The sequence below is a fragment of the Hemiscyllium ocellatum genome, chromosome 8 (genome assembly GCF_020745735.1).
Source record: "Hemiscyllium ocellatum isolate sHemOce1 chromosome 8, sHemOce1.pat.X.cur, whole genome shotgun sequence".
Lineage (NCBI taxonomy): Eukaryota > Metazoa > Chordata > Chondrichthyes > Orectolobiformes > Hemiscylliidae > Hemiscyllium > Hemiscyllium ocellatum.
In genome coordinates, this window is record NC_083408.1 from 80449769 (window position 1) to 80462379 (window position 12611).

The 12611-nt window shown below is 39.2% G+C and overlaps 1 protein-coding gene across 2 annotated transcripts in view; it reads left to right on the forward strand.

The window, feature by feature from the left end:
• The first annotated feature begins 4766 nt into the window (after positions 1–4766).
• The window catches only part of dync1h1 (dynein, cytoplasmic 1, heavy chain 1), a 94040-nt gene continuing 86195 nt past the window's right edge, over positions 4767–12611 (forward strand). For both annotated transcript variants that reach the window (XM_060829278.1, XM_060829279.1), the window contains exons 1-5: positions 4767–5113; positions 6903–6990; positions 7325–7498; positions 8934–9189; positions 12161–12347. In XM_060829278.1, coding sequence (XP_060685261.1) covers positions 4855–5113; positions 6903–6990; positions 7325–7498; positions 8934–9189; positions 12161–12347 — 964 coding nt within the window. In that variant the 5' untranslated portion in view covers positions 4767–4854. The remainder of the gene's footprint in view (positions 5114–6902; positions 6991–7324; positions 7499–8933; positions 9190–12160; positions 12348–12611) is intronic.

Consider the following 12611-nt stretch of genomic DNA (forward strand, 5'->3'; position numbering starts at 1 on the left):
AAGGATGTTAAATAGCTACAGAAATAGTGAATGCTTAAACTCTAGAAAAGTATCAGAGGATTGGAAAATTACTAATGATTTACCCATATTCAAAACCGAAGGAAACAATATCAGGTAATTATAGACAAGTTAGCTTAACATGTTACAGTATATTATACAGAATGTAATAGCAGAGTGTTCAGAAATGTGTAATATAATCAGTCAACATGGTTTAACAAGGCAGAAGTCATGCATTATAAATTTATTAGAAAGCTTTGAACAGGTAACAAACATGACAGTCTGGAATCATTGGATGTAAGATCTATTGATTTCCAGACACATGGCTTCATTAAGTACCACACATTCAGCTAATTATTTAGTTGTTTATTTATCATATCCATGTAGCCGTCTATTAGATACAGATCATCTGGAAGATGTCCACTTTATCCCAATTCTCCTTCATCTACTTGTTAGCCTATCCTCTATTCATGAGCATGGATCTGTATCTAATAGACGCTACATGGATCAGTACCAGGACCACAACTATTCACAATACTTACTTGGATAAGGGATGTGAATATTCTATTAAAGTATGCAGATGACACAACAATAGGTGGGAATGCAAGTGATGAGGAATCTGTAGAGAGATACAGGCAGGTTAATTAAGTGGGCAAAACTTGGCAGATGGAATATAATGTGGGAAAATGTGAAGTTATAACTTTGATTAGAAGAATGGAAGAGATATTATTTAAATAGAAAAACTCTTCAGGAATTTGGGAGTCCTTGTACATTAATTACAAAATGTTAGTGTACAATAGGTAATAGAGAATGTGTGGAATAGAGGGCTTTATATCAAAGAGAATGGAGTACAAAATAGAGAAGTATTGGTAATAAGGCATTTTTTACGATATCTGGAATACTTGTGTCCCCTCATCTAAGCAAAGATACTCTAGCATTGGAGGCATGTTTACAGGGTTGGTATCAGGAATGGTAGGATTTTCTTGAGGACATATTGAGTAGATTGGGTCTACACTCATTTGGGATTTACTTGAGAGGTGATTTTGTTGAAACACGCAAGATACTTAACGGCTTGACAGGATAAATATGGAGAAATTGTATTCCCTTGTGGGAGAGTCCAGAAGCAGAGGGCACAATCTCAGAATTTGGAGTCACCCAATTTGTTTCTCAGAGACCATATTGAATCTGTGGACTAGTACCATAAGACATAGAAGAAGAAATTAGGCCATTCAGCCCATCAAGTCTGCTCCGCCATTCAATCATAACTGATAAATTTCTCAACCCCTTTTCCCCGCTTTCTTCCCATACCCTTAATACTCAAGAACCTATCTATCTCAGTCTTGTATATACTCAATGACTTGACCTCCACAGTCTTCTGTGGCAATGAATTCCAAAGATTCACTACTCTCAGGCTGAAGAAGTTTCTCCTTATCTCCATTGTAAAAGGTCTTCACTTTAATCTAAGGCTGTTCTCTCGGATCCTGGTCTCTCCTACCAATGGAAACATCTTTCCAACATATACTCAGTCCAGGCCATTCAGTATTCTGTATGTTTCAATTAGATTTCCCCTTATCCTTCTAAACTCTATCGAATAGAGACCCAGATGTTAAGCTTTTCATTCCTGGGACTATTCCTGTGAAGCTCCACTGAACACGCTCTAGGGCCAGTACATCCTTCCTGAGATATGGGGCCCAAAAGTGCACACAATACTCCAAATGTGGGTCTGTCCAGAGTCTTATAGAGCCTCAGCTTTTTATTCAAGTCCTCTCAAAATAAATGCCATCCTTGCATTTGCCTTCCTAACCACTGACTCAGGCTGCAGGTTTACCACGAGAGAATCTTAGACTAGAACTCTTTGCACTTCAGATTTTTTAATTTTCCTCGAGATGAATCTCTGCTGACTCTCCTGACTTACTCCCAGAAACTCCTGCCATTGCTGTTCCACTGTCTTTGCTACTAGGTTCCTCTCCCAATCAACTCTACCCAGCTCCTCATTCATGCCTCTGCAGTTGATTTTATTTAGCTGTAATACTGTTACCTTGGATTCTATCTTCTCCCATTGAAATTGCAGTGTAAATTCAATCATATTATGATCATTGCCTTCAAAGGTTTCCTTCACCTTAAGCTCCTTTGTCAAGTCTACCTTACTGCACAACACTAAATCCAGTATTGCTTGTTCCCTATTGGGCTCCACCACAAGCTACTCCAAAAAGCCATCTTATAGACATTCCACATATTCCTTTTCTTGCACTCCACTACCAATCTGATTTTCCCAGTCCACCTGCATATTGAAATCTCCCATGGTCACTGTAACCTTGCCTTTCCTGCACATCTTTTCTATCCCCTGGTGTATTTTGTGCCCCAACTCCTGACTACTGTTTGAAAGCCTGTATGTAACTTCAACTATTTGTTTTTTAACCTTCTGCGGTTCCTCAATTCTACCCACACAGATTCAACACCATTTAATTTTGTTTCTTACTAATAAGACAACTCACCCTGAACTCAGATTTCTCCAGTTTCCTCATTTCCCCTCCCCCCACCTTGTCTCAGTCGGTTCCCTCAACTCAGCACCACCCTCCTAACCTGCAATCTTCTTCCTGACCTCTCCGCCCCCACCCCACTCCGGCCTATCACCCTCACCTTGACCTCCTTCCACCTATCACATTTCCATCGCCCCTCCCCCAAGTCCCTCCTCCCTACCTTTTTTCTTAGCCTGCTTGGCACACTCTCCTCATTCCTGATGAAGGACTTATGCCCGAAACGTCGAATTTCCTATTCCTTGGATGCTGCCTGACCTGCTGTGCTTTAACCAGCAACACATTTTCAACTCACCCTGTCTGCCCACCTACCTATCTTTTTGAGAGGATGTATATCCTTGAATATTCAGTTCCCTATCCTGATCCTCTTGCAGCCACGTCTCTGTAGTGCCCACCACATCATACCTGCCAATTTTGATCTGCATTACAAGCCCATTTATCTTATTCCTTATACTGCAAGCCTTCAGTCCTGTATTAACCAATCTTATTCTCATTGTCATTTATTTGTCCAGTGTGCTTGAAGTTTGATTGCTAACCTTTTCCATACACTCTGTCCTATTTGTGTCTGTTCTGGAGATTTTAATAACGCCTCCTGAGTTCTGCACTTTCACCTCCTCCTTTAATTCGGGTTTTCTAATTTCCTAAATTAGAAGTTAAACCCTGCTCACCCATCATTTAGTTTATAGTCTTCTTGACAGCCCGAATTACAGAATCCACTAGGACTCTGTTTGCAGCACAGTTCAAATGAAGACGGTCCTATCAGAATAGATCCCTTTTTCTCCAGTACTGGTGCCAATGTCCAATAAATTCAAATGCATTTCTCCTACACCAATCTCTGAGCAATATGTCTACCTGCTCAATCTTATTGATCGTGTGCCAATTAGCTCGTGGCTGAGGTAGTAATCCGGAGATTATTACAGCAATTTTTTTTGGTTGTTCTGCTTTTCAATTTACCACCTAGGTTCTTTACTATAGAAAACTGTTGAGGCTTAATGAGTCATGGAGTATATTCAAAGTGAGAGATTTTTATTCAGTGAGGTTATGGGGAAAATGCAGGAAAGTGGAGTTGAGGATCAGATCAACCATGACTTCATCGAATAGCAGAGTGACTTGATGGGCTGTATGGCCCACGTCTAAACCTTTTGGTCTTACGATCACCAAAACGTCACCCATAACTCCCCAGTTTGAGGGTGATGTTAATGTATTGACCCCTCACTTGTTTTTGGCCTTTGTTTCATTTTAAGGATAATTTAGAAGAGCACTTTATAGACTTAAGATGAGGTTTGTCAAGTTGCAGACAATGCATGTCATAATTGTTGTTACTACCTGTATCACTGCAAATAAAGTAGAAAGTGTCTAAGCCAGGGTAGTTCACTTAAACATATTACTGTTTCTCAGAAACATCTATCTCCCTTCATGGAATCATTTTAGGGAGCATCCCTAATTGCCCTTGGACTGAGTGACTTGGGAGGCCATTTCAGAGGGCAGTCAACAGTCAACCACATTGCTATGGGCCTTGACTCTCATCAAACCAGACCAAGGAAAGATGGCAAGTTTCCTTCCCTGAAGGGCAGTAATAAATTAAATCAGCCATAATCTATAGTGAGGAAACTCGATGGGTCGAATGGACTACTTCTGTCGCTACGTCTCGTGGAACCCGCAACCTGACCCTTTCTATCACAACTGCAGGACCTCCCCAGTAATGAATGTCTGGTTTAGCAATTGCGTACATCAGTTGCAAGATTTCCCTTGGGGATCTTCCTCATTCCTGCAACAACACAAAATGGAATATTGCGTGATGCCATTGCATAACTGGTCAGTAAGAATATTCTAACTTTCGAACCGAAGATGTAAAATCAGTGCAACACTTTGAAATTTTCTATATTTCCAACAACTTTGATCAAGACGGAAAAACATTAATTTGAAAGGGACAAAATGAAAAGATAAAAATGAACCAATTTTCTTTCGCAATTGATACAGACAAACTAGCTTTTTAGTAGAAACGCAAACAACAGATGCATCGTCGCGAAAAAAAATCATGTTCAGAAATTAAAGGGGAAAAGGATGATAAAGAATAAGAAACAGCAAACCCCTGGTTCTGGCGATGCATTCTGGAAGTTGTAGTTTAAATCTGCAGCGCTGGCGACAACTAGACATTGTTGGCCGCCGGGGGGCGAACTACAACACCCAGCGGGCATTGCGGTGCCGCATTACCTCACCTCTGCAGTGCCACGTGACACAGCGGTCAGTTAGTCTGGGTGTTGTTGCTGCTTTCCGTTCATTTGGAGCTGGTGGTGACGGATCATAGGCGGATCTCAGCATGTCCGAAAGTGGAGGAGGAGGAGGTGGTGGTGAGGACGGCACCACCGGCCTGGAAGTGACAGTGCAAAATGTGGCCGACGTGTCGCTTTTGCAGAAACACATTCGCAAACTGGTGCCGTTGCTGCTGGAAGATGGCGGCGAGGCGCCGGCTGCCCTGGAGGCGGCCTTCGAGGAGAAGAGTGCGCTGGAGCAGATGAAAAAATTCCTCTCCGACCCCCAGATGCACACGGTGCTGGTGGAGAGGACCACTCTGAAAGGTGAGGTTTGGTGATCCGCTGCTGGGATCCTGGTCTCTCTGATCTGCCAAAGCCGGCCGGCCACACCCATTCGGAGAAAAGCCCTTTTCCTCCCTCGCCCAACACTGAAATGCCGGCTGTGTCCATGAACGACCCACCTGATGGTGCGGCAGCGGTCAGCCTAAAACAAAGGTGGAACCAAGGAGCCTCTGGAGCTGACAACAAGGCTGTCAGTTTAGAAGGCGCACTACTCCCGGCTCAGCTGCAAGATTTCCCTTGGGGGTTTTTCCTCATTCCTGCGACAGCACAAAAATAAAATACTGCGGGTGCAATCAGCCTGAAATTAAAAACAAATGATGTTTAGAAAAACTTGTAGCAAATAGATTAGGCAGTTTCTAGGGTGGGGGGGGGGGAAGAAAGTAGAAAGTGTGTGTCGTTTCGAGTACCTTATTACTCCCATTTTTTTGCTGTGATTTTCAAGTTATGGGTAACGGCTATATTTGGGAATTTATTTTTTAATTTGCGCAATATATGGTCTGCCCCTTTCCCATCCCCTCCCCCACCCCTCTCAATATTTTGATGCTGTTACAATATTTTCGATTGCCTTGCAGATAAGGTCCTCATATGAGGAAAGTTGTGATTTGACAGCCATAGACGTATATTTGTTTGACTCCACTTAATGAAGAACTGAGTCAGTATATTTACAAATCTCAAAAAAAGTTAGCTTTATTTTGGTCAAAGCTGTTAACTTTAATAATATCTCTCTTCCCTGTTGTGTGTATGCTTGTTCAATAGCTACATTATCCCCCACCCTGGTCTTACAAATTAGAGTAGATTTCCTACAGTGCAGTCTTGATCTTAAAATGTCAGAAGGTTACTCTCCTTAGACTTGGAACAAAATGGTGGGAACTGACATGAAGTAGAGCCACCGCAGTTAGTAGAAATGGTAAATTGTTTTCATGCAGCAGTATTGTTTGGAGATATTTACATATCATAGTTCAACATGAAATGTTGTATTTGTTTCTTTCTGTAGATATATGGAGTGCGCCAAATTATTTTATATTTAGCTTTAAAGAATTTATTATCTGATTTATATTAATATTTAATATTTCTATTGTAGCCAGCACTCTGTCAGAATTTATCTGCATTGCAGTGTTCTTGAATTGGATCAATTCTTTATCCTCTGTCATTTTAAAACAAACATCCAATCCATAGAGGAGCAACAAATTTTCAGTGATTGCACATGGTATTGTGCTTTTTATTTCTTTCACATTTGAATTTTCTTGAAACGCATATAGCAAAGAATTTAATCCTAAGGGTTAATGCAAATCTTAGCTCCTTTGGGGCAGAGTGAAATCTCATTTCTTTGCAGTTCTATTTGAATGCCTATAACAAGAAACACTGCTTGTTCATAACATTTTCAATTATTGTTTGGGCTTGCAGATACAACATAGATGTTTCCTGTCAAGTACCTATAATCCTCATTTTGTCCTTTTTTCCCTCTTATTTTGATGTGTTCTTTTGGGTGTGTCACTGCAGGCATTTGGCTTGCCACAAGGTGGTAAATGAAAGCTGCTTTGATGATCTTTGTCTCTACAACAATCCAAGCTGTCCTTGAGACCTTTTGAGTGATATGTGTTTACTGCTTTTCCATAAATTGGAGGGGGAAAAGCAAGAAATGATAAAAGAACTCATTCTTTTTTTTTCTCTGATAAAATTATTTTAGGAACTACATTGTTGTTAAATTTGTTGATTATTTACCCCATCAATACTTGTGTTTTATGCACTTTAACAATTGTTTACTTGATAGAGGATGTTGGAGATGAAGGGGAAGAGGAGAAGGAGCACATAGCTTACAACATCAACACTGACATACATTATGGACTGAAGTCTAACAGGTGCCTAAGCTTTTGATTGATAAATGTACATGAATTAGTCTAATTTGACCAATATTGTAGTTCAATATTGGATATATTTTCAATTAGTCCTATCATACTTGAATAAAATACAGTACATTCATTTGTGGTAATTTAGTAACGTTTGCTCTCTGACCTAAAGTGCACTGCATTAGAATTAATTATGTAATTTTTAACACTGCACTTGCAGACTAATTTTACAAGTAGGTTAATCTGCTTTTAGAAAAGCAAACCTGTGTATTTGTTTGAATATATATCTTATGTACATAGTCTAATTTTTTTTTTGTTTCTTTATTTGCAATACTTGTGTTTCTAGTTTGGCCTTCATAAAGCGTACTCCAGTTATTGATGCAGATAAACCAATTTCATCTCAGCTGCGTGTTATAACGCTTAGTGAAGATTCTCCATATGAAACATTGCATTCAATTATTAGCAATGCAGTGGCTCCATTCTTCAAGTCCTACATTAGAGAGTCTGGCAAGGCTGACAGGTATTTGCTTTTGTGCATTTATGTTACTTTAAAATTCATATGTACATCTTAAGTTTAGTAAATATAAAATGTGTGTTATCTCCTTTAGAATGTCACAGATGCTACTTTAGTCTGCTGTTAGTTTTCAATGTAATCGTTAGATGTAAATTAAAGTTAACTCTAATCCAACTCTGGTGGTGTACTGACACCGATAGAAAACTGATTGGCAGACAGGAATAGAGTAGGAGTAAACAGCTATTCTTCCCGATAGCAAATAATGATTAGCAGGATACCGCAGTCATCAGTGCTTGGGCACCAGCTATCCACAGTATATTAATGATTTAGATGAGGGGACTAAATGTAATGTTTTCAAGTTTGCAGATGAGACCAGGTAAGTCAAAGAGTAAGCTTTGAGGAGGTTGCAGGGATATTTCCCTCTTGTTTGGACAATTATCAGTGGGCGATGCATGGCACATGAAGTATAATATGCACTCTGGTACGAAAACAGGAAGGCAGATTCACTGAGTAGTGATAGTTCGGAAAAGGAGGAGGTACATTGAGATATGGATGATCTTGTACATCAGTTGCTGGATGTAATCTTACAAGTAGTGAAGAAGGCAATGGTAATTCATAGTGAGAGGATTCAAATTTAGCAGCAGAGATGTCTTACTACAGTTGTGCAGGGCCTTGGCAAGACCACACCAGGAAGCTTGTCTCCTTATCTGAGGAAATATGTTCTGGCTGTGCAGGGAGTGCATCAAACGTTTACCAGGCTGATACTTGAATGGCAGGCCTCGGTGAGGACAAGATTCACTGGAGTTTAGAAGAATAAGGGGTGTGGGGGTGGAATCTAATCAACCTATAAAATTCTAACAGCATAACCGCAGGAGGGATGTTCCTGATGCTTGAGGAGTCCAGAACCAGGGTTCACAATCTAACGTAGCCTATTTAGGAGTGATGAGAAATATCTTTGCCAAGAGAGTGCTGGACCTTTGGAATTCTTTGCCACATAAACTAGTTGATGTTAAAACATTTTGAATGTTTTCAAGGAATAGATTTAGTTCTTAGGCCTAAAGAGATCAACAGGTATATGGAGAAAGTGGGATCAGAGCTCATCATCCATTTCAGTGCCATGATCATATTGAATGGTGGAGCAGGCTTGAAGGGCTAAATGGCTCACTTTCCACTTCTAATCTTTCAATTTCAAAGTTATTGCATGATAACAATAAGGAACGTGAAGATATCTACCAACTGCTACTCAGTAATAAGGCCTTTGAGTAACACAAGTGGAAAAGTTTGTTCAACCTTAGTTTCTTAAAGCCTCTCAGACCAAGTGATGATGAAAAAAAGTCATGGGACATTGGCAGTATGTGGTTTCTCTTAATGGGTTCTGAGTGCCATACAATATGTTTAAGTATTCTCAATGTTTCCAGTAATTTATTCTCTACTTTTCCAGAGATGGAGACAAAATGGCTCCATCTGTTGAGAAGAAGATTGCAGAGCTGGAAATGGGACTACTTCATCTACAGCAGAATATTGAAATCCCAGAGATTAGCCTTCCAATCCATCCAGTCATAACCAATTTAGCCAAACAGTGCTATGAACGTGGAGAGAAACCCAAAGTCACTGATTTTGGTGATAAAGTGGAGGATCCAACCTTCCTCAACCAACTGCAGTCTGGTGTAAACCGTTGGATTAGAGAAATCCAAAAGGTAAAAATTAATTACTATTTACAACTTTCAATGCTTCACAGATGTGAGGTAATTTTGAAATAGATTAAATGTGCAAATCTTCAGCTGTTTTTAGTTTTTGAGGTTAAGAATTTTCTAAACTTTAAAAAAATTTTGAGCAGCCTGTAGCTTGTTGGCTTCTTGTGCCATGGTACTGCAGTCTTTTATGGACTTAAATATGTAGGCTCTGCTGCTTAAGCAAAACCAAGTTTCAGACAACATGTTGATCCAGATTTAGTATTCAAGTTAATAAACTATCCTTTTCTCAAACACTTCAAGATGTGTAGTATAGGATGTGTAAACAAATTCAATCTATTTTGATTTATCTGTTACTGTTCAACTATACTTTAATGAGCACAGTTTCTTAGGTTATAGCTTTCTAAGTGCCGTTGTTCAATCCAAAGGCTAGATTTGCATGTTGATTTCAGCAAGGTGATTTCTAATCAGCTGTTGGTATTTTTTGTTGTTCAGGTTGATAGCGTTGGTTCATTTTTGGGTATAGTTCTTGACCTTGAACATGAACATCTGGTGAAAACCTAAAACATAATGCAGATCAATTAATATTACTTGTAATGCTGAGAAATTAACACCTTATTTCAGAATCCAGTGTTGTAAATTCATTTCAAAATTAAATATCTACACTTTGTTTAAGACAAAATCTCTCCTGGTCATTTATTTATACTTGGGCATGAATATTGCTAGAGTTTGTACAGTTTTATTTTCCCTCACTTCGGTGTCAGTATTGACCATCCATGTTGAATTGCAATATAGATATGAAACGGGGCTTTGCCGGTCTATCTCTGGAAATGGCTCCTGTTGCTTTTTTTTTTAAAAAGTTATCTTCCAATTTTCCAATATTTGCAATGCTTCCTCTAAGGAGAAGTGCAAGTTATATGGAGCCATATAAGTAACATAAAAATTGAAACTCCCGAAATTCTTCTGTCTGTGTCTCATTCTTTTCTTCCTCCTCCACACCCGACTGTGTTCTCTTTCCCCACCCCTAAAAAAGAGTTTAGATACATTAATGAAAAGGCAATGTGTGAACTCATTACCATCTAGAGGACAGATAGTTTTACATCTTTGTATTTCCAATCTTTTGCCGTATGGTACAAGCTCTTACTTGAGGCCCTCATTTTTATGTCTTTTTCTGTGTTCTCCTGTGATTTGGGTTTTCAGAGTTTCTATATGGTGTTGTGATTTCAGGAATCTACAACATTTAGTGTTAATGTTCTTTCCTTTCCCAACCCATTCCCCCTTTTAACCTGTCTTTCCTGCCACTCCAGAAAATGAGTGGATTTTACATTTTCCCCATAATCTGATTTTTCCATGTTTTGAGAATGATCGACTGCAGTCGATTAGCACTTTCCTTCCATTGGAATTGAGGAAATGTAAAAGGTCCTAAGAGAAATGCTTTATGGGATAAAGTCTGGAAGAGTAGCATACAGTAGACATCTTGCTTTGTTTCTAACACTGCAACTCCAACCTTTGCATCACCCAGTCTGTTCACTGGGTGAGATTTTCTTTCTTCAGACAACGCTGTTAAAGTTGTCCGCCAAGCACTGCTCCCTTCCTACACTTTTTGATCCTACCATTAGAATTCCCCATTTGCCCATCTCCAATCTCCTAGATTCCAGTAGTGCCAAATCCTTTCAAGTTCTGATAAGATTGTCTCTCATTTTTGTTGACTTGAATTAATACATTTGCTTATGGCACAACAATAGGTGAGAGTGAAAAAAACACCAGAGGAATACAGATGGGTTAATTGAGGGAACTTGGCTGGATACTGCACGGATCCTTTGAGGAGGGATAAGAAGAGGGGGCCCAGTTTTAAAAAGAGGGGTGTTCTATTTAAGATGGCATTCAGGTGATTTTTAAAAATATGTCATTAGTCTGTGGAATGCTCTCACCCAGAAAAATGGGGTAAGGATCATTGAATGTTTTTAAGGATAAGATTCCTGATTGAAGGAGCCAGTGTGTGTGCAGGATAGCTATGAAAGTTGGGATGAGGACACAACTGGATCAGCAATGATTTTACCAAGTGGTGTGAAGCAAGCTCAAAGTTTTATTTTTGTTCACATGAAATAGAAAAATATAGAAGCTTGTTCGTATTTGATACCAAATGTCTCCAGGGGCAAGTCAACTCTAGTACCTTAAGTAACATACATACTCCTGTAAAAGTCAACCCCATGATTTTTGTGGGAAAAAATATAGTTTTTCATTTTGTCATGTAAAAGCTTTTCTTGCATTAAAAACCAAAAATTTCAAAAGTATAATCTCTACAATCACTTTTTTAAAAAATCATTATTTTCATTCAAGAAGTTAATCAACTGCATTTTCTCCAGTTTCTACTTCCTGAATTAAGAGGGAAAATGTAACCTAGTTTGGAGAGAGAAATTGATAAATTGGAGAGGAGAATGGAGTGCTGCCGATGTTGAGAGTGAGCATTAAATAAAATGAAAATCTCTGCCTTGTGGGCCTTCACCTTTCACCCTCTTCCATCCTAGGAATGGCAGGCTTGGTCTTTGTCAATTAGGCCCTTGCGAATGCTGCCTCAGAGCAACACCCTTGCACCCACTTCAAAGGTTCAGAGCCGTCAGTGGCATGGTGCTTAACTTCCCTTCCCTTTCCCTGATTCCGGAGAAGCAGGCTCATGCTGCTGGTTCCTTAACTTCAGATTCAGCTATTGCTATTAATGTCTAAAATTGCTCTATTAATTGCAAGACCGACATTAATTGTAAACTGGAGGGGCAAACATTTTTCTTTATGGTTTACTCAGGGTTTTAAAATGAATTACAGCAACACTTAACTGCAGTTCACCTAAAAGGGTGGTGATTCAATTTTAGATCTATGTTGTCTTTATTGGTCAATTTCTCCCACATTAAAGGAACTTTACTAAAATCTACAGATAATGTAATCCATTCGGAAAATTGATTTGTTAAATTTTTATATGTAGGTGACCAAGCTTGACCGTGATCCTGCCTCAGGGACTGCTCTACAAGAAATCAGTTTCTGGTTGAATCTGGAGAGAGCCCTCTATCGCATTCAAGAGAAACGAGAAAGTGGAGAAGTGTTGCTGACTTTGGAAATTCTCAAACATGGCAAACGTTTCCATGCTACAGTTAGCTTTGATACTGATACTGGTATGGAATTGTTTTGTGTGTTTCTTTAAGCATATCAAAATTGATCATTTTAAAAGGGTAGAAAGGTGAAATAGCTAATTAAATATTAAACTTAGACTTAGACAAGGCTGGCTTCAACGTTGAGATGCATTGACTGCAGGATGTATGGTAAGTACGTTAATAGGCTGACAGAAGATGAGTATGAGTTAAGTTCTTTATTGAGCAAGATACAAAAACCATTGTGTACATCAAATGGCCATAGAGTTCTACATGCCAAATACGATA